At 39.6% G+C, this 24018-nt stretch overlaps 1 protein-coding gene across 1 annotated transcript; it reads right to left on the bottom strand.

Annotated features, from left to right (window-relative positions):
• Positions 1 to 1076: 1076 nt before the first annotated feature.
• Positions 1077 to 23200, bottom strand: dnajc5ab (DnaJ (Hsp40) homolog, subfamily C, member 5ab). The gene is made up of 5 exons (XM_017710922.2): positions 23040 to 23200; positions 6476 to 6649; positions 5465 to 5678; positions 4796 to 4967; positions 1077 to 2442 (listed from the first exon to the last, which is right to left on the bottom strand). Exons 2-5 carry the CDS (start codon positions 6583 to 6585, stop codon positions 2339 to 2341), a joined length of 600 nt encoding a protein of 199 aa, XP_017566411.1. The 5' UTR covers positions 6586 to 6649; positions 23040 to 23200; the 3' UTR covers positions 1077 to 2338.
• Positions 23201 to 24018: the final 818 nt, after the last annotated feature.

Here is a 24018-nt window from a genome sequence, read left to right as displayed (position 1 = left end):
TCTGTTAGTTATGGATTTCTATGAAGGAAACAAGCATTTTGCAGAACTACACTATTGAGACAGTGACAGTTATTTGTCAACCACTTTGGTCTGTATTTAAAGTGAAAACTGATCAAAGATGCTCATTCTGAAATTGATGCCTGCGACACATTCTAGACAACTGGAGACGGAGGAATTTAAGACTATTTGAGACTCTTAAAACAGCTGATGCAATCATGTTTGGGTATAAAAGGAAATGCCTAGTCCTTCATGAGCAAGGCTGGGTGGATGCTCAGACCACTGTTCCTCAACAAGTTACTGCCTGGTTTTCAGGCATTTCACCATGCTATGGTGTAGAACTTCACCGACAATATCAGGGAGTTTGGAGGCAAGGACGATCATTAAAACCAGCAAGCATCAGATAATCGCAAGAATACTTTGACAAACTATTGTCAAACAACACAGTTTGTCGCTGCTGTACTTTGTCCAGAGGAAGCCACAGATCAACAATGTCCAGAAACACCACCAACTTCTCTGGGCTCAGATTCATCTGAAATGGACTAATGCACAGTGGAAACGTATTGTGATCTGACAAGTCGACCTTTTAGGTAACCTTTCCAATAACGGAAGCTATATTCTCCAGGTCAGAGAAGAAATGGGTCATGGGGATTGTTACCAGTGTAAAGTGTAAAAGCTGTCTGCCATGGTATGGAGGTTATTAAAGCCCACAGAATGGGTAACTTTCGCATGTGTGAAGTCATCATTAAGGCTGAAAGACACATTCACATTTTGGTGCAATATATGCTGCACTAGATGTCTTAATTTTTTTAAGAGACATCCGTCTCGCAAAAAAAAAAATGGCAAAAATGCTTTCCAAACTGGATTCTATCTTAGACAATTGGTGCCTCAGTCCCCAAACGACTATGAAGTGTTGTTAAAAGCAAAGGTGGCATAACAAAGTATTAAACAAGCTCCTGTCCCCACTGTTGTGAAACATGTCACAGGCATCAACATTAGAATGATCATGAGCAAATACAATTCTTAAGGTAACACATCAAATATTATGTTGTTTCCAATTCAATACAGATCAAACAAAATTTACAAACCACTGCTTTTTATTAGCATTTCACATACTCTCCCAACTTTTTGGAATAGAGATTTGTAATTCGAATATGATAAAATGCTTACAAAAAGATTTAACAATACAGCAAAAACACACATTGAGATCTGCACCTGTACTCATGGATGGCTCTGTATTTCTGTATTACTTTACACAGGATAGACACAAAGATTGCAGTAGAGCCCACCAATAAAAATCCAAATTCCCAAATGCCATTTTTTATCTTTAGGAAAAAACAAAGGACATGACAGTCTCTCAAAACATGGAGACAACAAAAATAACTACATTTAAAAACTACTCTAAACTACACTATCCTGCTTTTCTTTTGCGAAAAACACACTTGCATCATTAAGACTATGGACATTTCCTGTCAGAACTTCAATGACAGGGAGTCTGATATGTGACAATGTCTTCAAGTGGGTCCTATGCTTGACGGTATATCTCTGGGGTTTGGGATACACCTCATAGGGGTTTGTACAGGCCTGTTGGTGCAGATCTACTACTTAGAGAGAGAAAGTAGACACATGCGACTGTTGCTTTCACTAAAACGTGTATGTTATAACATAAAACAGACAAACAAAGGACGTTTAAACTAAAAACAGTAAAAACTCAGACTACCTCGCCACCCTTGCCATGTTTATGATCAGTACACATGCCTGGAAGAGCAAAACGAATAGGCTTGAATATATCTGCACATTGCAAAATCAATTATGCAAAAACATAACTCTGATAAAGGAACATCATACGATTTTGTGGGTGGTGTAGATTAAGATGTCATTCCAGGTAAAAGAAAATTAGTATGGGGTAGATTTCCAAATGTGTTGTACAATATTAATTATCTATATATTCAAGAAGAATGCATAGTTCAAATATGATCTCTATTAATAGCATGGAACAGAAACTAACACAAGACTGAGCAGGGCTGTCTGTGAGACTGTATGTGAGAAAGTGTGTCAGACAGGCTATGGGTATACTAGGTCTGGGAGAGGTAAAAGGCAAAAGAAAAAGAAAATCTTGTTTCTTTGTCTGTGCAGAGGCATGCCTGAACTTTTAGATCTTTCACATTTCATAGCAGAGATCAGAGACAAAGACCTGTCCACTCGCTCAGCCCCTCATTCTCTCCTTCATTCTCTCGGCAGTTGTTGCACAGGGTGTAAAAGGACAGCTCCCTCTGCTGGCCAGGTGGTCCCAGAGGAGGGTGAGAGGGAGAGGTGGTTGAGGAGAAGGCTCTAGAGGGCTCTAGTTATAGGAGGTGTCAGTCCGGTAACTGGTGTGGTGACTGTCTGCTGTCAGCTGAGTGGTCTCTGTGGCTGAAGAGGGCTGCACCATGATTGGGTCACCGTCTGTGGGTACACACACACACACACACACACACACACACACACACACACACACACACACACACACACACACACACACACACACACACACATTTATTCGACACAAATGTACACAAGCATAAAAATTCACAACTCAATAGACCTAGTTTTTGATTTTTATGGCCAGTTCTGATTCCAAATTGGCTGATTTTTTTTTAATAACCCGAAACACAAGCACCAACCAATACCTTCTAATAGCCAAAGCCACAATATAAACAAGATTATTTGCTCTTTAATGGGCTAAACAGGCATTTTATAAATAATTAAACAAAAAATGTGTTGCCTCACATTATACATTTATTTTGTATTTTCTTTTCTTATTCACTTTAATGTCCATTCATGAAATTTATGTGGTTTTATATTCCAAGACAGTGATGTAATTGAGTAATGGGCTACTATTAATAGAAAATAGGAATGCTATTGCAGGCAGGAGAGGATTGTGTGGTGGGGCTGATGTAAATCATTTCCATGCTGATCGGCTGCCCTCTATTGTTCTCACTCAAAAAAGCAGTCTGGTCTGAATTACTCCATCAGCTTCTAAACTTCTGTAGCCAGAATAGGTGGATATTTGTAAATTATAATGTAAAATTGAATGCATTTCCACGACATCATTAAAGCAGTGAATTCAAAATGGGTAGGTTTTGCAGTCAAATTTCCACATGTGGACTGTAAACATTTTAAAACTTTAACAGTGTTTACATGCAATCAAAAAGAAGGGAAATCCAGTTATCCATAATATGGGCCCTTAAATAACACAAATTAAATTAAAATAAAAGTGGTACATCCAAAGTAAAAGGGGACAGACCATTCAGCATTATGCATAACGCATTATCATACAAACCCAATTCCAAAAAAGATGGGACTGTATGTGAATTGTAATTAAAAACAGCATTGATTTGTAATTTGGCCTGATGAATTAACCTTCCAGACGGAAATAATGTATATTGTGTTCTCCAGGCCAAAAAAAAAAAAGATCATCCAGATTGTTACTGGTGTAAAGTTCAAAAGTCAGGGTCTGTCATGGTATTGGGGGTGTAGCCCCCTCCTTTGAACCGCTGTTGGTTCCAAAATGCACTTCATCAAATTTGTCATAACTTTCATATTTTATAAGCGACATTCAAAAAGCGGGTGTCGTATGAGGCTGGACCTGTTTTCTTTCCAGTCAAACAGATGGGTAATGTAATTTTAAACCCTTGTAATAGAAGAAGTTGTTTTTTTCTACTGAAAGTCGACCCATTTTTCCACAAAGCTGGGCTGTAAACTATAAACAGACGGCGTCTATTCAGTGATAAACTCTATAAACATATTTTTATAAAATAATACAAAGAGCGTCTGAGATTTTTGGCTTTCTGCAGTAAATTGTAAGCTTAGAGCAATATATTTAGATCATAAAACACATTCTCTGCTAAGCTTTTAGAAAAATAAATACATAAAATTAAAATTTGCATTTTTTACATGCAGTTACTGAATAATTTGCCTTATGTTTGGTCATGTAAATTCAGATGGAAAAACCAAAATATACCCTGGAGCATAAGAGGTTAATGAGCTGCACATCTGCAGCAGCATTCAAATACAGCATGAGTGCATCTGCCTGGCTCACGTTACTGACATTATAAATTTGCAACACAGATCAGCCAAAATAGAAATAATTAATTGCTGAATTACCGATGGGCATCCATACTCTGTATGCCCAAAGAGTAGAAGCAGTGTATGGTCTGGCATAGCACAGACAACACAGGTGGAGAAGGTTCACAAAACCAGGAGCAAAATATATTTTTGACTTTCGAAATGCTTAAAAAACAGAATAAATATTTCTGTAATTTTAGGCTAAACACAAGATTTAGAAGTCACACATGGCATCACAGAATGAGCGCTGCTTCCAATGTCGATAGATGGGCAGTGATGCTGTAGGTTCTATGGCATTAAGTGTGGAGTGAAGAGTTACCATGATCAAAACAAGAAACTAAACAGTGACCAAAACTAACAAGCAACTGGCACAACAGGCCATTTTCAAACTACCAAAAATAACGACTTGTTTAAAACATTAGAGCCTTTTAGTTTAGCACTGTAGGTCTGTGTAGGTCTTGACTGTATACGTCTGAGATTCACCTGACGTGTCTGCTAGCATTAGCTAATGTTCTGCTGGCCACATTAGGAGCAATTTGCCGCTCCCTCTTATTCTGATGTTTTATACAGAGATATTATCTTTGCTAGGTGGTTGATGCCTTGTTGTGCAAATGCAACATGGCATTTTCCTTTTCTTATCATGGTTGAACTCCTCACTCTATGTTTGAGTGCAGCAGTTCTGCAGTCTTACCTCTTTCGTCAGACTGCATCTGAGCCTCCAGGTCCTCAGGGGACATATAAAAATCGTGCTCGTGGTCCATGGGGGGCCGGGGTTTACACTTTCCACAGCAGCAGTTACAGCAGCAGCACAGACAGCAGCAGCAATAACAACCTGTGGCAACCCCACAGAAAATAAACAAGGCCTGGAGGGAGGCAGAGAGAGATTGATTTACTCAACCAAATCTTTAACAAGTCAGGAAGACCACGGTAAACCTATGCTGTGAATTCAAGTTTAACAAAAACAAACAAACAAACAAAAAACCACAACAAACAAACAAACAAACAAACAAAAAAACACTGTCTATTTACAGCCAGTGGCATTACCTGGATTGAAAAAGAAAGACCCCCCCCCCCCCCCCCCCCCCCCTTTAATGAAACATATCTTGCATGAATAAATGACTCTGTGGTCTAATGTAAACTAATGGTTGAATTATATTGCTTCCTTATCACAGCTAAGCATAAATCATGGTGTAAACACAATTAGGGATAGAAGAGATATAAGGGCTCTTATATGGGCCCTCGAGCCTACACCTGCACTGCTGGTAGTTACGCCACTAAACACAGGCAAACATTAGTCTTGTGAAATCTTGTGATTATTCAGTGAGTAGATGTCTAGAAGTATATGTGTGTGCGGACTCACCTTGGCCCACCAGCTGGAGAGCACAAAGTATGTGTTGACATTCTCCTCTCCAAACTGCTCAGCCACAAAGAGGCCGAGGGAGCCATACTGGTCATAGATGTTGCGTTTTGTGGGATCGCTGAGAATGGCGTGAGCGTTGTTGATCTCTTTAAACTTCTCAGCTGCTTCTGGATTGTCAGGGTTCTTGTCTGGATGAAACTTCAGAGCAAGTTTCCTGTGATGCAAAACAAGAGTGGTAGAATGATGTTCAGAGTGACAGGAGACAGGGTTGGGTAGTGTAGTGGGTAACACCTCTACACTACGCTGTAGGCTGGGGTTCAATCCCCACCTGGGTAAGCACCCTACATTATACCGATGAGAGTCTTTGGGCAAGACACCTAACCCAAATTCGCCTACCTGTGTAAAAATGATCCAATTGTAAGTCGTTCTAGATAAGAGTGTCAGCCAAGTGCTCTGAATGTAAATGAGCCAGCTTAGGCTGGGGCTGGTACTCAGTAGAATTTTTAAAATTTCAGTATAATTAATTTAAGATGTAAACAAAGTTACTGAGTGTACTACAGAAATCTGAGTCTACAGTTTCTCTACAATGCACAACTCTGAATGATTTGTTTACATCCAAAACATTTATTAATTAAGCAAAAAATTTAAATAAAAATTTGTGGATTCCCCTTTAACTTCCATGTCCCTTTTTAACCCCTCTGTTCTCTTTTTCTTACTGAAAACATTTCACAAATGGACAATACCAACATACATGTAACATCTAAAAACGTTGAGTATGTATATAAGCACATACAAAGTTGCTCACAGTTAACATTCAACTCTTTGCTGCCCTCTAGTGGACTAGAGTCTAACACTCTTTAGAAGTTGTACTAAAATACCAATCAGTGACAGACAGCTCAGAGAAAACAGGCCAGAGACTTCTCTGATATCTATACCTTCCAATGAGCAACAATCATAAAGGTGGTTTAGGGTAATAGTTGGCCTGGTCAGTGTTTATGCAGTGTTTCTTACCGGTAGCACTTTTTGATGTCGTCTGGTGAGGCAGCCTTAGCGACCCCCAAGACCTGGTATAGTGTTTCCCCCGACGTGGAGAGAGAGCGTTGCCTTTGCTGGTCCGCCATGACTCACACAAACACACACATACACATACACACGGACTCCCTCACACACTCCTCACCACAGCCTCTGATTGAGAAAGAAGAAGAAGGAGCAAAAAGGGAGAGAGAGACATTTATTTAATGTATTATTTCATAATTTGTTTTTGTATTTGAAAACTCATCATTTGAAATTTACCCACTTACATTGTGTTAAAATTTCATGATGAATGGACCAAAAGAAATGATCCAAAATTACTTGAAAAAAGTTACATAAACTTCGATTGATAGTTAGGAATGTTTTTTCTTCTCTTGTGAAGTCACCATATATATATATATATATATATATATATATATATATATATATATATATATATATAAAAACACACGCAAAATCCCAGTAGATCAGCAGTTTCTGAAATACTCAGACCAGCCCGTCTGGCACCAACAACCACGCCACATTCAAAGTCACTTAAATCCCCTTTCTTCCCCGTTCTGCTGCTCGGCCTGCACTTCAGCAAGTTGTCTTGACCACCTCTACATGCCTAAATGCATATATATAGTGTTTTATACATTTATTTATTTTTAGATAGAATCCATTCTTATTCACTCTTTTTCTAACACTTTCTGATAGTGTAAAGGCACAACTGATCTGCTCACTAGTCGGTTTTCTTTAATACTATAACATCAAACACTTCATCCACGAGCTTAGCTTGCCCTGAACTCTTCTCCAGTGATCCACCACAGGAAGTCATGGCGTGAAGAGGTCACACGGCATGAGTGTGAGACTATACGTCATTAATGCAGCTCTAACTTCTTCCCCTCAAAACGAAGTGTTTCCATACTGCATCCTCATAACACTGCAGGCGTGAATAAAGCAATCTGCCTTGTTAACTGGATTACAGAGCATGCGTATCACAGTAAGGCAGAATAATGGACACACAGACTGTTAGTGGTCCGGCCCTCCAGTGTTCAGCAAAGTCCATCAATCCATTAACTCACAGTAATTCGAGTTAGGACACTTCCACCCCAAATGGTTACGCTGAGAACACGAAGATTGTGGTTATTTTCCTGCACATCTTTGGGTCATATTCACCAAGTCCCTCAAAGTAAAAGGCAATGAATAAAAACGGTTCCTCTACGAAAAACATTTAAGAAAACAAAAACAGGAAGTCACCTTCCACCCTCGGACCTTCCGGTGTTCGGAGCGAGACGGCTCCCTGCTCTGCGAGGCTAATCGTGCAGGCCTGTCAGAGAGCATTAGCGGATTAGCTTTAGCAGAGCGTCTGAAAGCAAGGAGTTATTTCTGTCACCTCTCAAACCTTGCATGGCGCTTTGCTGCAAACTGTCGAAATAACCCAGAGAACGAGATGAACTGCAGGTTCAGGTGTCAGGGACTGGAAAGTTTTAAACAGCATTAAAGCCAAACTGCAAACCCAGCGAACAATCATCTCCGGGGAACTTTTCAGGCAGTTTTCAGTGAATGTTTGTGTATTAGGGTGGTATATTGGTTTCTTTAAGGCTGATCTCACAGGACCTCCCTGTGTGTTCTATGCAGATACTTCAGTGCAACACACCAGTGCTCCCTCCCCCTTTCTACCATGCCCTCCTCCTCCTCCTCCTCCTCTTCCTCCTCCTCTCTCCTCCTAGTTGCACTATCTGCCTGGCCATATGGACAGGCTAAATCTTTTGTGGCGCTCTGTAAATCGTTCTCGCTTCTACAGCTTAATCTCAGTCGAGGCAGAGATGTGTTGCGGTTAGAATGGCAAAACACTACAGATGACACAATACCACTTCTTTTCTGATACCATAACTTAAAGTTTGTACTGACTTATTCTGGTCAGATTTTCTCTACAAAATTACTAATCTTCTGAGGATCAAGCAAATTAGCGCAGTTAGAGACCAACCTTAATATTAGAGTGGCCTTCTATTCTCCAATAGGTCCGCTATTGAATTATGATCTGTCTGTCTCTGCTTGTCTTTCCATGTTTACATTCTCCTCCCACTCTGTTTCAGGTCTGTGTCTGCTGAAAGAGGAGAGCTGTGTCCTCGGCTGAGCTGTGCCTACTTTGAAAAGGTGGGTTTACTCAGTACCAGCGCAGCCTGAGAGGGAACAATGGTCCTGAATGGTCGGTCATATCTAAGCACATGTGTGTGTGCACATCGGAAATTTCAACACACGGTTTTTTTGTTCACTGGGGCAGCTTCTTACCCAAGAGACTGGCACAGTTCTTTGAATCTGAGATATCAAAAAAATGAATGCAATTGTCAGATATAATAAGTACAATTAAGAATTATTCGATTGAAAAATTGGAAAAAATAATACACAACGTATTACATGATGTATTCTTTTTGGCATTATTACTATTTACACCGATCAGGCATATCATTATGATCACCTGCTTGTTTCTACGCTCATTGTCCATTTTATCAGCTCCACTTACTATATAGGTGCACTTTGTAGTTCTACAGTTACAGACTGTAGTCCATCTGTTTCTCTGATACATTATTAGCCCCCTTTTACCCTGTTCTTCAGTGGTCAGGACCCCCATGGACCCTCACAGAGCAGGTACTTATTTGTGTGGTGGATCAATCTCAGCACTGCAGTGACACTGATGTGGCGGTGGCGTGATAGTCTGTGTTGCGCTGGTGCGAGTGGATCAGACACAACAGTGCTGCTGGAGTTTTTACCAAGTATCAGAGAAACAGATGGACTACAGTCTGTAACTGTACGACTACAAAGTGCAGCTATACAGTAAGTGGAGATGATACAATGAACAATGAGCATAGAAACAAGGTGGTGGTCATAATGTTATGCTTGTACAATGTGATTACAATATGCCTAGTTTGTTTTTAACTCATTGGTGAACATGGGGTAAAGATTGGCCTGCATTAATTTTGACCATAATTAGTCATTTAACAATGCATTGTAATATTGTGATATTGTTAGTTAATGTTAGTAAACTGCGCAACAACATGATTTATGACCATCATTTTTCTTCATTTTGTTTAAAATATTGTGAGAATACCAAATTGTGAAGTCAGTATCGTGAATCACATCTAATCACAGGCTAAATGCATCATTGTACTCCTAATTATTAGTGAAGCACAATGACAACAGAATCATATCAGTAAAGGAAAATACTTGTTTAAAGGAAATTTATTAACATTTATTGTTAATAAATGTTAATGCTATGTTCAAACCAATATATAATGAAGTATTTATTGTATTCTGGAAGAACAGAATGATGGGCCAAAATGCCATTTTGTCACCATTGGCTCACAATTCTAGCACCCTTAATGCAGCCCTAATAAATAGGCATGTTTGTTGGATCATGTTTGGTGAATGCCTTGATTGGTCTAAAACACCCAGAGAAACTCATCAGGAACATCTAAAGCCACAGAGGACAATATAACATGACAAATTCGTTAGGCGGCTGATTTGCTGTGATGTTGTTACTGCGAAAGCCAATATTATGATCACGTCAACACACAATATGCCATATAACCATATAATATACACCAATAAACAATACCTGCATGACATTAACAGCCAGAACAGCAGTGACAATACAAAAAAAAAGGCTATAAAAGAAATGAGAAACAAAAGAATGAAGTCACATGGTCTCTCTGTAGTGATACTAATTGTTTCCATGGCTACAAACAGACCATCATGAGTGTATTTATCTCTCTTTGTCTTTGTGTGTGTGTATGTGTGTGTATGTGTGTGTGTGTGTGTGTGTGTGTGTGTGTGTGTGTAAGATGCAAAGCTCTAAACAGATGGCTGAGAATGCAAAGGGGAAATCTACAAAGGCCCAATTAGCACATTCTAAGATATAATTTATAGGCAGCAGCAACATTTTGGGAAGTAATCTTATTCTTTATCTGTTAGTAGCGCAGCAAATGTATTCACACGTCTAATGCTAACTGGGATATTCTATGCAGAATTTATAGAGTGGATCATCTTCGTAACGGCACCCAAAGAGAAGTGAGTTCATTAGCTTTGAAAACATAAAAGTCTGTATGTTGAGGAGCATCTTGACCCAGTAATCTTCTATGATAACCGATTAACGAATAAGTTTGTCACTGTTTTCTTGTAAGTTTAATTTAGGTTTAAGTGGCCATTTTTTACCTTCCACCACCATTTACCTCTCTGCTCTAAAACCATTTACTGTGGACAGAAACTTGGCAGAAACAATACACTTTTAATAAAATATTCAAATGTCCTAACCTATGTAATAATGCTGTGGATGGGCAATATAGGTATTTTCATGATACGTGACATGCATCATAATAGGGCTGAAAGATTAATCGTTTTTATTTGGAAATTGCAATTTAAGAGTGCAATTTTCAAACCGCAAGAGCTGCAATATTATTTATAGCCATTTTTTATTAACAATGTCTTAACTGGGGGATATTAACCTAATTACAGGGCTTGCCAACGGCCTGTAAATGAGTTAGACTACATTCACACAGCAGGTAAAAGTGTCCCAAATCTGATTTTCTCACCAAATCCGATTTTTTTTATTTGGCTGCTAACAAAATCTTTTAAATGTGATCTGTATGCGACATCAGTCCGAACAGATCAGCTCCTAAACTGACTCGGATGCGCAAAAGAACAGAGCGTCATGCCTCTTCACGGGGCTCATCCAGAGGTAAACAATCATAACTGCCAACTGGAGGATCTGCTTCATGAGGGGCATTCGAGGGCTGGAGGTTAGGGAACCAGCCCTGTGACCGCAAGGTCGCCGGTTTAGTCCCCTCGGCCGATAGTACGTGACTGAACCCCAAGTGCTCCCTGGGCACTGTGGATAGGGGTGCCCACCGCTCTGGGCAAGTGTGTGCTCACTGCCCCCTAGTGTGTGTGTTCACTAGTGTGCATGTATGTTGGTGTTTCACTGCATGGATGGGTTAAATGCAGAGGTCTAATTCCTCTGCATGCAAACACAATTGGCTAATGGTTCTGAATTCAACTCAATTCAATTCATCTTCACCAGCATCTCAGGAGCCATCATGAAGCTTCATTGACTGACAGCTGGGCTCATCACCCAGAAGTGTTCGAGGTTGCCGTAAAAAGTGCACGTTATTCGGCCACAGCCACCTCTTTGGTTCATGTCCTCAGATATTTTTATACTTTGCTTTCAGACTTTTTAACTTTTCTTTGACACTGCAGCTTCGTTCTCCTACAGCCACGATTGGCCATTTCTTTCGAAATCTCTTCAAACATGGAGGAATTTGGAGGCGTCTCTTCAAATTTTTGTCCAGAAATATCACCCCAAAATGTTTATGAGGTCTCAGCAGTGCGAAATGATGACAAATGTCGAGCTGGATTCATGTAAAAGTCGCATGAATTCTGATCTGGCTGTTCAGACTGAGTTGCATTCCCGCATATTGGATACGTATCGGATTTTAGAGCCACATATGAAAGCGTCTCAAATTGGACTCGAAAATGTCAGATTCAGTGTGTTTTTTGCTGTTTACACTGTGACACAGACACACATCTGTGTCACATATGAAGACTTGGGCCAATTTTACCTGCTGTGTAAACGTAGCCTTAAACCAATCAGAAGGAACCAAACAACTACATGCTGCGACATCACAACCACAACTAACTGGCAGGCTGGCACAGACTGGACTTCAATTAACAGAAAATAATTGCAATTTAAATAACAGTGTCGATCAGAAAAATCGGAGGTAGGAAAAGACAAAAAAAAAAAAGAAGCAAGAGTTACATATAAATACAGTCAAAATTATGCATAGAATGATTTCATGATTCACGATTTGAATAATAATGATCACTTCACATAGTGCTCTAAGATAAATACAGTTAACCAGGACTAATGATGCTCTCTTTGTAATGACACATGCAGTTGCACTGTGTTCTTTAAGCACTGACAGCATCCATGACATATTCAGAAAAGATGTTATCATAACAGCAATGAATGTAGTCATATTGCCCACTCCTAACTAATACCTTCAATGTTTTCAATAGGACTATGCTGTGCTCTGTTCAGATCTCCTGGATCATTTTAAATCAGAGGGGGGAAAGACGGCGGTGCTAAGATTTACAAAGAAAGACACAATGTCACATCAATAATCTATACATACATATACTGACGCCAAACAAGTCAAACGGTTTCATACTGTTTGTACATTTAGTCAGTTTAGTGTTGCTTAAGAAACCTGAACTCATGGCATTTTGCACAACAGCCAAGTTCCCTGTCTGCTGACCTACCACGGCCATAACTAAAATACTGCTATCAGGTTCCATAACTAGGCTGTTACTGTAGTTTCCTGTAATCCTAAGCCATAACAGAAACACATCATCTCTGTATGTTGACTGCTGAAGTTTTAAAGGTGAAATGTCTTCCTGTTCTTGTTTGATATAGAATTTCAGCTGCTCATCAGTTCGGGGTCTCCTTTGCAATATTTTTTATTTCATAATGCACCAAATGTTTTCAGTGGTGACAGGTCTGGACTGCAGGCAGGTCAGTTTAGCATCCAGATTCTTAATATGAATACAAGCTGAATGTGGTTTGTCACTGTCTTGCTGAAATAATCAAGGCCTTCCCTGAAAAAGACGTTGTCTGGATGGCAGCATATGTTGCCAAAACATGTATATATCGTCCAGCATTAATGGCACCTTCACAGGTGTGCACGTCTCCCATGCCATGTGCACTAATGCATCCCTATACCATACTGGCTTTTGAACTGTGCACTGATAAGCTGAGTGGTCATTAGCCTGGAGGACACAGCGTCCATGATTTCCAAAAAGAAATTCAGATGTTGATTCGTTGGACCACAGGACACTTTTCCACTTCACCTCAGTCCATTGTAAATTAACTCAGGCCCAGAGAAGATGGCACCAATTTCTGGAATCCACCAATTAGTTTGGCAAATAAATGAGTAATCAGAGTTTTTGTAAAGAACAACAACAACAATCCATCAACAAACCACCTTTCAAAATTTCCAACATACCTCAGTGGTAAAAAGCTAAACCTGTTCGACTTCATTAAAAAATGAATGTATAAAACCACTGTGACAAAACTAAATTTAAATTTTAATACAACCGATCACTGCTGATTAATCTTAAAGGCAAATAATAACATTAATATATTTTTAAATTAAGGCTTTTTATGTAAAACGACATAAAAACAAACACAAATTGCTACTTCTTATCATAAATGTGTGATGCCATGTTAATTTATGGGCATTTGGTGATATCTTTATTATCCACTTTGATGGTAAGCAATCAGATTTAATGGTCATGAAATGTCTGCCTGTACACCAACAGATTCTGCAGTCCACCTCGAATCTCACTAAACCTGAAACTGGCCCTTGGAAATCAGTCTTTATCAGTCAACACATGGACAGTACTTCAGCGAGCAGAAAGGAGGACAGTGTGAGCTGTTCCCTTGCTTTCTTTCTACCTCCATCACTAACATGACCTCATTTACACATCACTGACTTGACGTCTGTGGCCTCAACACTGTGTCTGGGTATGATGAAGCCTGGACTGCTGAATACAACTCTAAACGGATGATAAGTACATTGCTAGAACTAACAACAGTAGGGTAACTACGGATTATGCCATTATTTGGATTTGACTATAGTGATTAAAAGCAGCATTGCTCACTTCTATATGTGGATGTTAAACCATCATGTATGTACATTAAAAGACAAACCTGTTTAGGGCCAGCCACACTGAAATTTGCCATAATTGCAAGAGAAATATGTATACTATTTAAGCAATGTGTTATCATGAAATAACATCACGCTGTGCCGTAGATTATAATAGCCGTGATGTTATTCGGGATAACACATGATCTCGAGCGTTCTATTGCTTTTATACAACAGTTAAATAAATGGGAGTAAGAAATTAATAAACTGGCCGTGAACGCAGCATTTAATATGTTTTAATGTTCGCAGTTCCTTCCTCCAAATTATAGTTCCTTAACAAGCTTGTTGCTACGTCAGAATAATGAACTCCGCCCACTCGCTGCACAGGCGGCAGTTTGTTCTCCAGCTCCTTACACTAAATTCACTAAAGTGTCATCACCACTGAGGAGCTTTTCAGTCGGCAGCTGTGACTGAAGAACCACTAAACAACCTGGAATCAGCCAGAAATTAACCCAATACCATTCGCCAAACATGTACACATCTTCAATATCAAGTTTAGCTCAGTCTTGTCAATTTTTGCCAGATCAATATTAATGTCGTTTGGTTCCAGCCAGTCTGTAAAACATCTCACAGCACATTTTGTTTGGCGAATGGTATTCGGTTCATTTCTGGCTAATTCTCAACCAATCAGCTTGCGTGGCTGGAACTAACTGTTGTATAATACAATATATACCGCTGCTGTCGGAGGAAAACCTTGTATTTCCATTTTTGTTGTTTTTCAGTTTTTGTCATAATTTGAAAATACCCACGGTCCTATATATTGTGTGTAAACTGCATGGGCCAACATGATGAAATGACCCAAAATTACTTGGGGAAAAAGTCCATTGACTTACATTATAAGTAAGGTTTTTTTCCTTTTCCTGTAAAGCTCTCATTTTGGAGATACAAGGTTTTGATCCATAATACAAGGTTTTAATATGTAAGTGTAGTTTAATGTCCCACGATGGAGAAGGCCTGGAAAAAAATATCAAGTTCACTACTTTGGCATCTCCGCTCTTACGTTGTTTCCGAGAATCTTTTGCCACATGCATGAAGCAACACAGCACAGTTTTGAAACTGGTGACCTGTTTACACAAAACCGGCTTAGAAGGACGGGTAAGGACTGACTTTACTTGAAGGTTGTCTACATAACACATTCACAACATCTTACAAAAAACACTTCACAACATCTTCATGAATGTTTAAATCAACAATTATAAAGCATACAACTTTTACATGATCTTAATATGGACTACTATATCATTTTATGAGACATTTTCAAAATAAAAGTCCTCATTTTTATTTTGGAAAAACTACACTTTTAAAAATAGTTTCTATATAGAAAATGGTTCTATATAGAACCATGAACAATCAAGGAACCCTTTGGAGTTCTTTGCGTCGTGAAAGGCTTCTTCAGATGTGGTGTAAATGGTTCAATATAGAACCTTTCTGAAAAGCAATTCATATTGCGCCAAAAAGGGTTCTTCTATTGTTATGATGTATAGCTTGTAACAGAAGAACGTTTTTGGGGCTATGTACAAACCTTTTGAAAAAAGTTATATGTTATATTATACATCTACAGCTCATTCTCCATCAACCTGAAGAACCCTTTCACGATGCAAAGCTTTCTTTGAGCGTTCATGGTTCTACACAGAACCATTTCTTTACTAAAGAACACTTGAAGAACCTTCTTTTTAAGTGCATATATTATTTTTAGTAAAATGATTCATTTCTAGACAGCCAGAATAAAAATGACCTCAGTTTACCGCTATGGTCATTAAGTGCTTTTACACTTAGGCACGTTTCACCTAGACTTTCAACTCATTTTTAATTATTTATTTTTCTTGAGCATTTGTTGTTTTGTATATCACTTTACTGTACAAACAGTAAAATCGTCATAAATATGCTATGAACAATCACTTGACTGAATCTTAGTGCGGTGGTGGGACTAGATGCTAGTTAGCCACATGAAAGTAAGTAAATTACTGTGCATTGCAATTTAAAGATCCACATGGTGTGCGGTTCAGTCTGGTTAACTTCCATCAGTTTTGAGGTAAAGAGAAAACAGAATTTATCAATTCTTGGCGTAACAGTGCAACATTTAACCTCAAAGAGTATCAATTAAATGTGATACTCCACACACAAATATACACGTGCCTTTTCCAATACCACAAGCATGAAAGAACATCACTACAAATAAAACAAAACCAGATGGACAGATGGTTGAAATCTTTGGCACAGTACATTTTTAAAGAAAACAGAGCAAAAAAGGAGAAAGAATAAAGCCCAAAATACAAATGCTAACAAATAATTGATGACTAAAGGGGTAAAGTGACGCATTTGTCTTTTGTCTGTCCAGAAATGAGGCATTTCACTGAAAACTATACACTTTTTATACTAAATAAAAACTTCTAATTTGAAAATGTCTCAGTAAAATGTCACAGTAGTCCATATAAATATAATGCCAAATACATATTCGTTATGAATGTTTATTTAAACATTCATGAACATGTTAAGCAGTGTTTATATAAGATGTTATGAACGTGTTACCCTTCAAGTAAAGTGTTTCTGCAGTCTAACCGACAAATCAATGCTGGGTAAATGACGAAACATTATTTCATCATATTTTCCTCCTGCATCATAAAATTTCAACCTGCTACTTCCTTCTTACCAGGTTCTACCAGACGCTGCCTTAATTTGACGACTTTTCAGTACATGAAGTTTCTGAATCTGATAAATTCACAGCTACACAACTGCTTTTACTGTGGAAAGGAATCTTGACTTCAGAACCGAAAACCATATCAAGAAAATGTGTGTATTACTTTAGACAGAAAAATATGACAGTGAAACAGTAGCTACTCCTTCTTTCACAAGTACCTTCCTATCAACAGGGATTAGTTATAATGTGACATGAGCGTGACCGTCTTGTGCTTTTGACTTCCCCCATACAGTTTCATTGACCGAAGACTTTCTCCGGCAGTTCTGTCTCCTTCTTAGGCGCATGCTTGGTATTAGAGATGGCACAATACCATGATATTGAAACTCTGAGTATGAACCAACAGTAAAATCAATCAGATTTTTTTTCCCCCTTAAAAATCTACTAAACTTTGAAATTAGCCATCTTTACCTGAAGCACTTCATGTAAGATAAAAGCCATCTACTAGAAAGCAGAACTCAAACTGCTAAAGCGCTCTAAAAAAAAATACAGTACCAACAATGACATCAGCAGCAAAACTACAGTATTTAGTCAAACAATGTGCAAAAATGAGGCTACTGAATATAAGGAGACCAAAGCTGCAGTATAACAGCAGGAAACCGACTGGTTTCTTGTTGTTCTTATGATAATGATTGACTAACTGTGGCTACTGTGTTATGAGACCTACTTCACTTGACTTTACAATATGACATCGCTATAAACAATCCTGTGATATATATTGCTATAAACAAGGTGCCGCACCCAGGTTTATTTCAGATCTATGAGGAAAACTGGAAGCAGATCAAATTTTTATATAAGATAATCATTTATTAGTCTCACAACTGTGAAATTCTCAGTGTTACAGCAGCAAAAGGATAGCAAGGCACTCAAGAAGAGAAGCAACAAGCTGGAGGTTAGGGAACCAGCCCTGTGACCGGAAGGTTGCCGGTTCGATCCCCAGCGCTGACGGTCCATGATTGAAGTGCCCTTGAGCGAGGCACCTAACCCCCAATTGCTCCCCGGGCGCTGTGGATAGGGCTGCCCACTGCTCCGGGCAAGTGTGCTCACTGCCCCCTAGTGTGTGTGTTCACTAGTGTGTGCGTGTATGTGGGTGTTTCACTGCACGGATGGGTTAAACGCAGAGGTCTAATTTCACAATATGCAAACACAGTGACCAATGGTTGTTAAAACAAAAGCAGGTGACCAGCCTTGTTAATTACTTAACAAGGTTATGGTTTGTTACTTGTTACTACACAGACAACATATGTAATACTAAAGGTGAAGAATAAGATAAAAACTTTATCCTTCATAAAAAAATAACAATATAAACAATATCTGATTCAGCATTCACTGCTCCCCATCATATTTATAACCTGTACATTCTTGTTTATAACCTGTATAACCCCCTCCATGTTCATACCCCCTCATATTTTTTTAACCTGTATATACTATACTTACTGTACATTGTAAGATATATATTTATATTGCTGCTAAGCACTTCTGGATGGATGCAAACTGCATTTCGTTGCTTTGTACCTGCGACATACGCAATGACAATAAAGTTGAATTCTATTCTATTCTATTCTATTCATTTCAGTCAAAATACTGGGTATAAGATCAGCTCCATCACTACTTGTTATATAATCTATACCCATGTATGAGCTGCTACCTTTGTGATTTTTATTGTTTACACCACTTTGTCTGATATCTATTGCAAAAAAATGTAATAAAACAGTGCGAAATGTGAACCAACACATTTATAAGCCACACATTCAGAGGAAACCGCACATGCACACAAACATGGCTCATCAACACCGGCTCTCCTCCAGCTGTGTCCTCGTTTCCTGCCATGGAGCATCTGTCCGCCTGTGCTGAGCTCACACACACACGTTCACTCTTTCTCACCCTCCTCTATCACTCTCCTCATTCACAGCGAATCACTTCTCTCCTTATCTATTCCTCAAACCTTTCGGAAATCAATTTCACTTATGTGACTGGATGTGTCCCCTTCCTCATGACTGAGCTACCATGGTAACCCACCTTCCAACCATAACACTATCCCCATCAATATTTCATAACTTTAATCTGTGTAAGATCAAAGCCGTCCTCAGCATCGTCATCTTCCTTTGATGACAGAATATGATTGTGCTATGAACTCCATAGTTAAAATCAAAGCTCTTCAAACTGTGGAACTTCATTTGCATGGGTCCAACTTCATGAGACAGAATCTAATAATAGACTAGTTCACGTCTTCAGAGCTTATCCTCAAACCATGCAAGCGCTCAAACAGGTTCCACCAAACTAAAAAGCTCACCTTTCCTGACATGGCAATTGTCAATGACTGGTTTTCATTAGGAATGCACCTATATGGGAATTCCAGGCTGGTAGGTAAATATGTCCCACATGTTTTATCTACACTCTCAGAAATAAAGGAACAATGTAAAACAATATTAATTCAATATCACATGCCGCTTTAGTGGAACATGTGGAGAGGTTTTGTTGATCGTATGAATTCTAAAAAATTAATGCCACATTTGTGGTCGTAAGCAGTAGAGGAGATATTATATTAGACAGATTTGAATTTAATGAAAAGTTCTGCCTTCAGAACAAACACCCTTTACAGTTTTTGCTTGGTTTTCATCATTTCTTGACAACATATTTTCATGTATGTAATTATGCAATTACATTTAATAATAATAATAATAATAATAATAATAATAGATTGGATTTAACACACACTTTTCATTTATAGTAAATCTCAAAGTGCTCACAGTATAAAACATTAATTAAAATATAATAATCAAATAATACTAATAAAATATGATACTTTATTGTCCATACGTCCTCCTAAAAAGATATGTCTTTGAATGATTTGAATAATATAGCCAAATGAAAGTAACTCCCAAATTCTAAAGGTTATGGGGCTACCTTGCCCCAAATGCTCATCACATGCACTTCATTCAGCACACATGCCATGTACATATCGTGGACTGGAGGTTAGGGAACTGGCCCTGTGACTGGAAGGTTGCCGGTTCAATTCCCTTGGCTGACAGTCCATGACTGAAGTGCCCTTGAGCAAGACACCTAACCCCCAATTGCTCCCCGGGTGCCGTGGATAGGGCTGCCCACCACTCTGGGCAAGTGTGCTCCCTGCCCCCTAGTGTGTGTGTGTGTGTGTGTGTTCACTAGTGTGTATGTGGTGTTTCACTTCATGGATGGGTGGTGGAATTTCCCCGTTTGTGGGATTTAAAAAGTATCACTTAACTTACATCCTCTTTCAGGCTATATAATTACAGTTTAGGTTCGCTGGCTGAGCTACTGAAGCCCAACAGCACTTCACATGACTAAAGGAATCAGGACTAAGGAATCAGCAAGACAACACTCGCTGAAACGTACATTATCAGCAAAAAAACATAGGAAACTGTCACTCTTGTCCCTGGGGTGATACTGCGATGTACCCTTAAGGGTATCTTTAGTCAGGGAACCTAATTGCACCATAATCCTTGTATTGACTCCACACACCCCGCCTCGTCTCCAGGCTTTCTATTTTGTTGTTCTGTTTTAAAAACATTCGGTTTTGAAAAGGTACAAATACATACTTTTCACCTGGAACAACTTATTTAAGGTTCACACTTGGACCTTAAAACAACTGTAGTAACTTTGAGGGAACATTTACATTGTTTGTACCTTAATGAACAAAAAAATGTACCTGCACAGAATCTTTATTTCTAACAGTCCACGTCCACTGATGCCAATACAGAATTGGTAAAATGTAGAAATTGGGACTACATCTACCTGAATTAGCAGAAATATAACATGTATTCCTGTAAGGTTACAAATGCAATGAAATGATTAAAAAGCAAACGTTTCAGCACAGTAGCTCATATCTTTCATGCAAAATGCAAATTCATATTGGATGATCACAAAGTTGCTGAGACCAGGACAAAGTGAAATTTCACTAATCCCAAAATCCCAGTCCAGTTCAAAACACTGTAATTTAATTAGCTAATACAGTCCGCACTGACTTTTAAACAAGATGTCCAGGCCTCGGCACTGCATCTTACACAGCACTGTGGTAGCAGCATCCTGTTATGCCACAAATCATCTGACAAACACGCAAACCACGACTACCATACTGTGTAAAGCGCTAAACGATATGACTGGGTCAAGCTCACTAATGCTTAACAAAATAGAATAAGCCTCCTGATCTAGAAACAAGGCACTGTGTGCACCCTGCTAGTCAGTCAGGCCATGGTGAGGCGGTCTGATGCACTGACAGAACAAAACAGAATACGACCTCAACTAACTGATTCAGTTCATGCTGTGTGACACAAGACACCAGCTTTGACATGCTTCTGCTTATGCACTGTAACACATGGATAGTGAACATTCCTCACATAGGAGCGTAACTTGAAGCAGAGAGGCGTACACACTTAAAGATGGTTCTTCAAGGGTTCTTCAGGAAAGGCAATGGTTATACTTAAAACCACGAGATCCATAAAGAGCCATTGCAGGCTTAAAAGGTTATATACGTTGTGAAATTGTTCTTCAGACTGATGGAAATTGTGCTACATATTGTTCTACGTAGAACTATTTTGAATGGTTTTATACAGCACCAAAATTAGTTCAGCTATTGTTATGCTGTCAAGCTTGTAACAACAGAAGGACCCTTTTTGATGCTGGCTGTTGTCGGAAGAAAACATCATAAACTATACTGCCAAAAGTATTCAGCCACCCATCCAAATAATCACTGTGAGCCAGGCCTTCTCGTCCAACATCAGTGTCTGACCTCACAAATGCGCTTCTGGAAGAACAGTCAGAAATTCCCATTAACACACTCCTAACCCTGTGGAAAGCCTTCCCAGAAGAGTTGAAGCTGTTATAGCTGCAAAGGGTGGGCCGATATCATATTAAACCCTATGGATTAAGAATGGGATGTCACAGGTTCATATGCGTGTGAAGGCAGACGGGCGAATACTTTTGGCAATATAGTGGATCTCCAAAATGATAACTTTACAGCAGAAGGAAAAAACCTACTTTACTTTTGATGTAAGTGAATGGAACCAGACGTTTTATCCAAGTCATTTTGGGCCATTTCTTTTGCTCCATTCTTCATGAAATTTACACACAATGTAAAGGACAGCAGGCATTTTCGCACTATGTGAAAAACTGAAAAAAGGAGATACAAGGTTTTCTTCTGACAGCAGCGGTATTCAACACATTCTCCAGCAATCTAAAGAATGATTTCACCATACAAAGAACCATTCAAGCATGAAATTATATTACATTACATTATATATATATATATATATATATATATATATATATATATATATATATATATAGCACTCATGGTCCTTGGAAGTGTGTAGGTTTGCTATACAACAAAAACATTATTATTTCATTTAAAAAAAAAAAAGGTGTCTGAAGTTTCACTTTTGTTTTTGGATGTTAAGAATAGTGCACGGGTAAAAATACAAGGAAGAAAATGAAAAGAAAGAAGAGACATGAATAAAGAAACCCACACTGGTCTTATACAGGTATTATAGCTAGAACAAACACTTAACCAGAACAGTTAACTACCACTATTGGGGGGGGGGGGGGGGGGGGGGGGCAAAAGCCACTTTTACGCGTAGATGTGAAATGTAGGATATTAACATTCGCCCTTAAACACCGGTCGAAAGAAACACAGAGCTGCGGGCTAAATAAACGATACACAGCCTACAGACTGGCTCATGGAAGGAGCCGTGTCAACAGGATTACCCAGTCACGGCTCTCACTGTTTATTAGAGACAGTATTACTGACTACACTGAACAGCTACAATGACTGTGTGAAAGATTTAGGCTCGTTTCTTTACATGAGAGACCAGTGAGGACATCTAGGACGCTTCGCGACCCGACCGGTTGGATTTAGAGGGCTTAAGCTCTGTTCCGTAGCAGAGTAACCTCACCTAACTAACTCACCCTCAGCATCCATGTTGCTCGGCTACTAATGCTCGCTCGCCGGTCAGCGCCAGCTTAGCTCGCTCGGCTAGCCGTCAGCGGTAATCCGAGTGTTAGCATACAAGCTATCGCTGCTAGTGAAGTGACAGATTTGAGTCACTTCACTGACTTCCTTCACTCTTACCTTTGACGGAGGAGGCGTAAACCGTCCAGTGGTCGGCACAGACTTCTTATTCCCAGCTTGTGAGACCGAGCTGAGTGGGGCAGGTGGCCGCGCTGGGACGCCGGAGCTCCGCAGATCCTCCGCTCCTCGGCTGCGAGTGGAGCGAGTCAAGCGGTGACGCAAGAGGCGCGTGCAGCGAGGGGATCCATTAGGGGAATGACGTAGGCTTTCGAATGCGCTCCGTTCCGTCCTATCGGAGCGCGGAGTTCATCGCCTAATTTAAATATCGCCCTCAGCAATACTGCTGTAATAAAACGGTTATACTTCATGTGCTCTGATTTCGTTCCGTACAGAAAAATAATTAAAATAATAATCTTCCCCCCACAGAGGCAGCGGCCAGTCAGGCGACGAGGGCGTGTTGAAAACGCTAAACTGACACTTTCCTCTTACAAACCCCAATAAAAACGGGGACAAAATGCTTAATATTTCAAACCCATAAGGTTTGCTATGCTCACATAGGTTTTAGGTAACGAACTAGTCCATGCAATTAATACAACCTCATTACTTTGCTAAAGGGCGCACAGCTAACACACACACACACACACACACACACACACACACACACACACACACACACATCTAAACCGCTTCTCCTTCTGGGTCGTGGCGGGTGCGGGAGCCTATCCCATCGGTCATCGTCGGGAGGAAGGCAGGACAGGCAGTGTTGCCAACTTAGCGACTTTGTCGCTTTATTTAGCGAGTTTTCAGACCCCTCTAGCGACTTTTTTAAGCGACTAGCGACAAATCTAGCGACTTTTTCTGGTGTTACTGGAGACATCTGGAGACTCTGAGGTGAACACACATGCTCTTCAGTTACTGTCCTCAGCGAGCAGCGGGCGCTGCCGTGAGCCCCGTCCCACAGCACTCAGTGCTCGGTCTCACGGTCAGAGCAGACCCACGCCGCTACACGGACACACTGCAAATGAACTGCGCATGCCCG

This window comes from Pygocentrus nattereri, chromosome 9 (assembly GCF_015220715.1).
Source record: "Pygocentrus nattereri isolate fPygNat1 chromosome 9, fPygNat1.pri, whole genome shotgun sequence".
NCBI lineage: Eukaryota > Metazoa > Chordata > Actinopteri > Characiformes > Serrasalmidae > Pygocentrus > Pygocentrus nattereri.
Note: the sequence above shows the minus strand (reverse complement) of the source record. Positions and strands in the feature narration are given on the sequence as shown.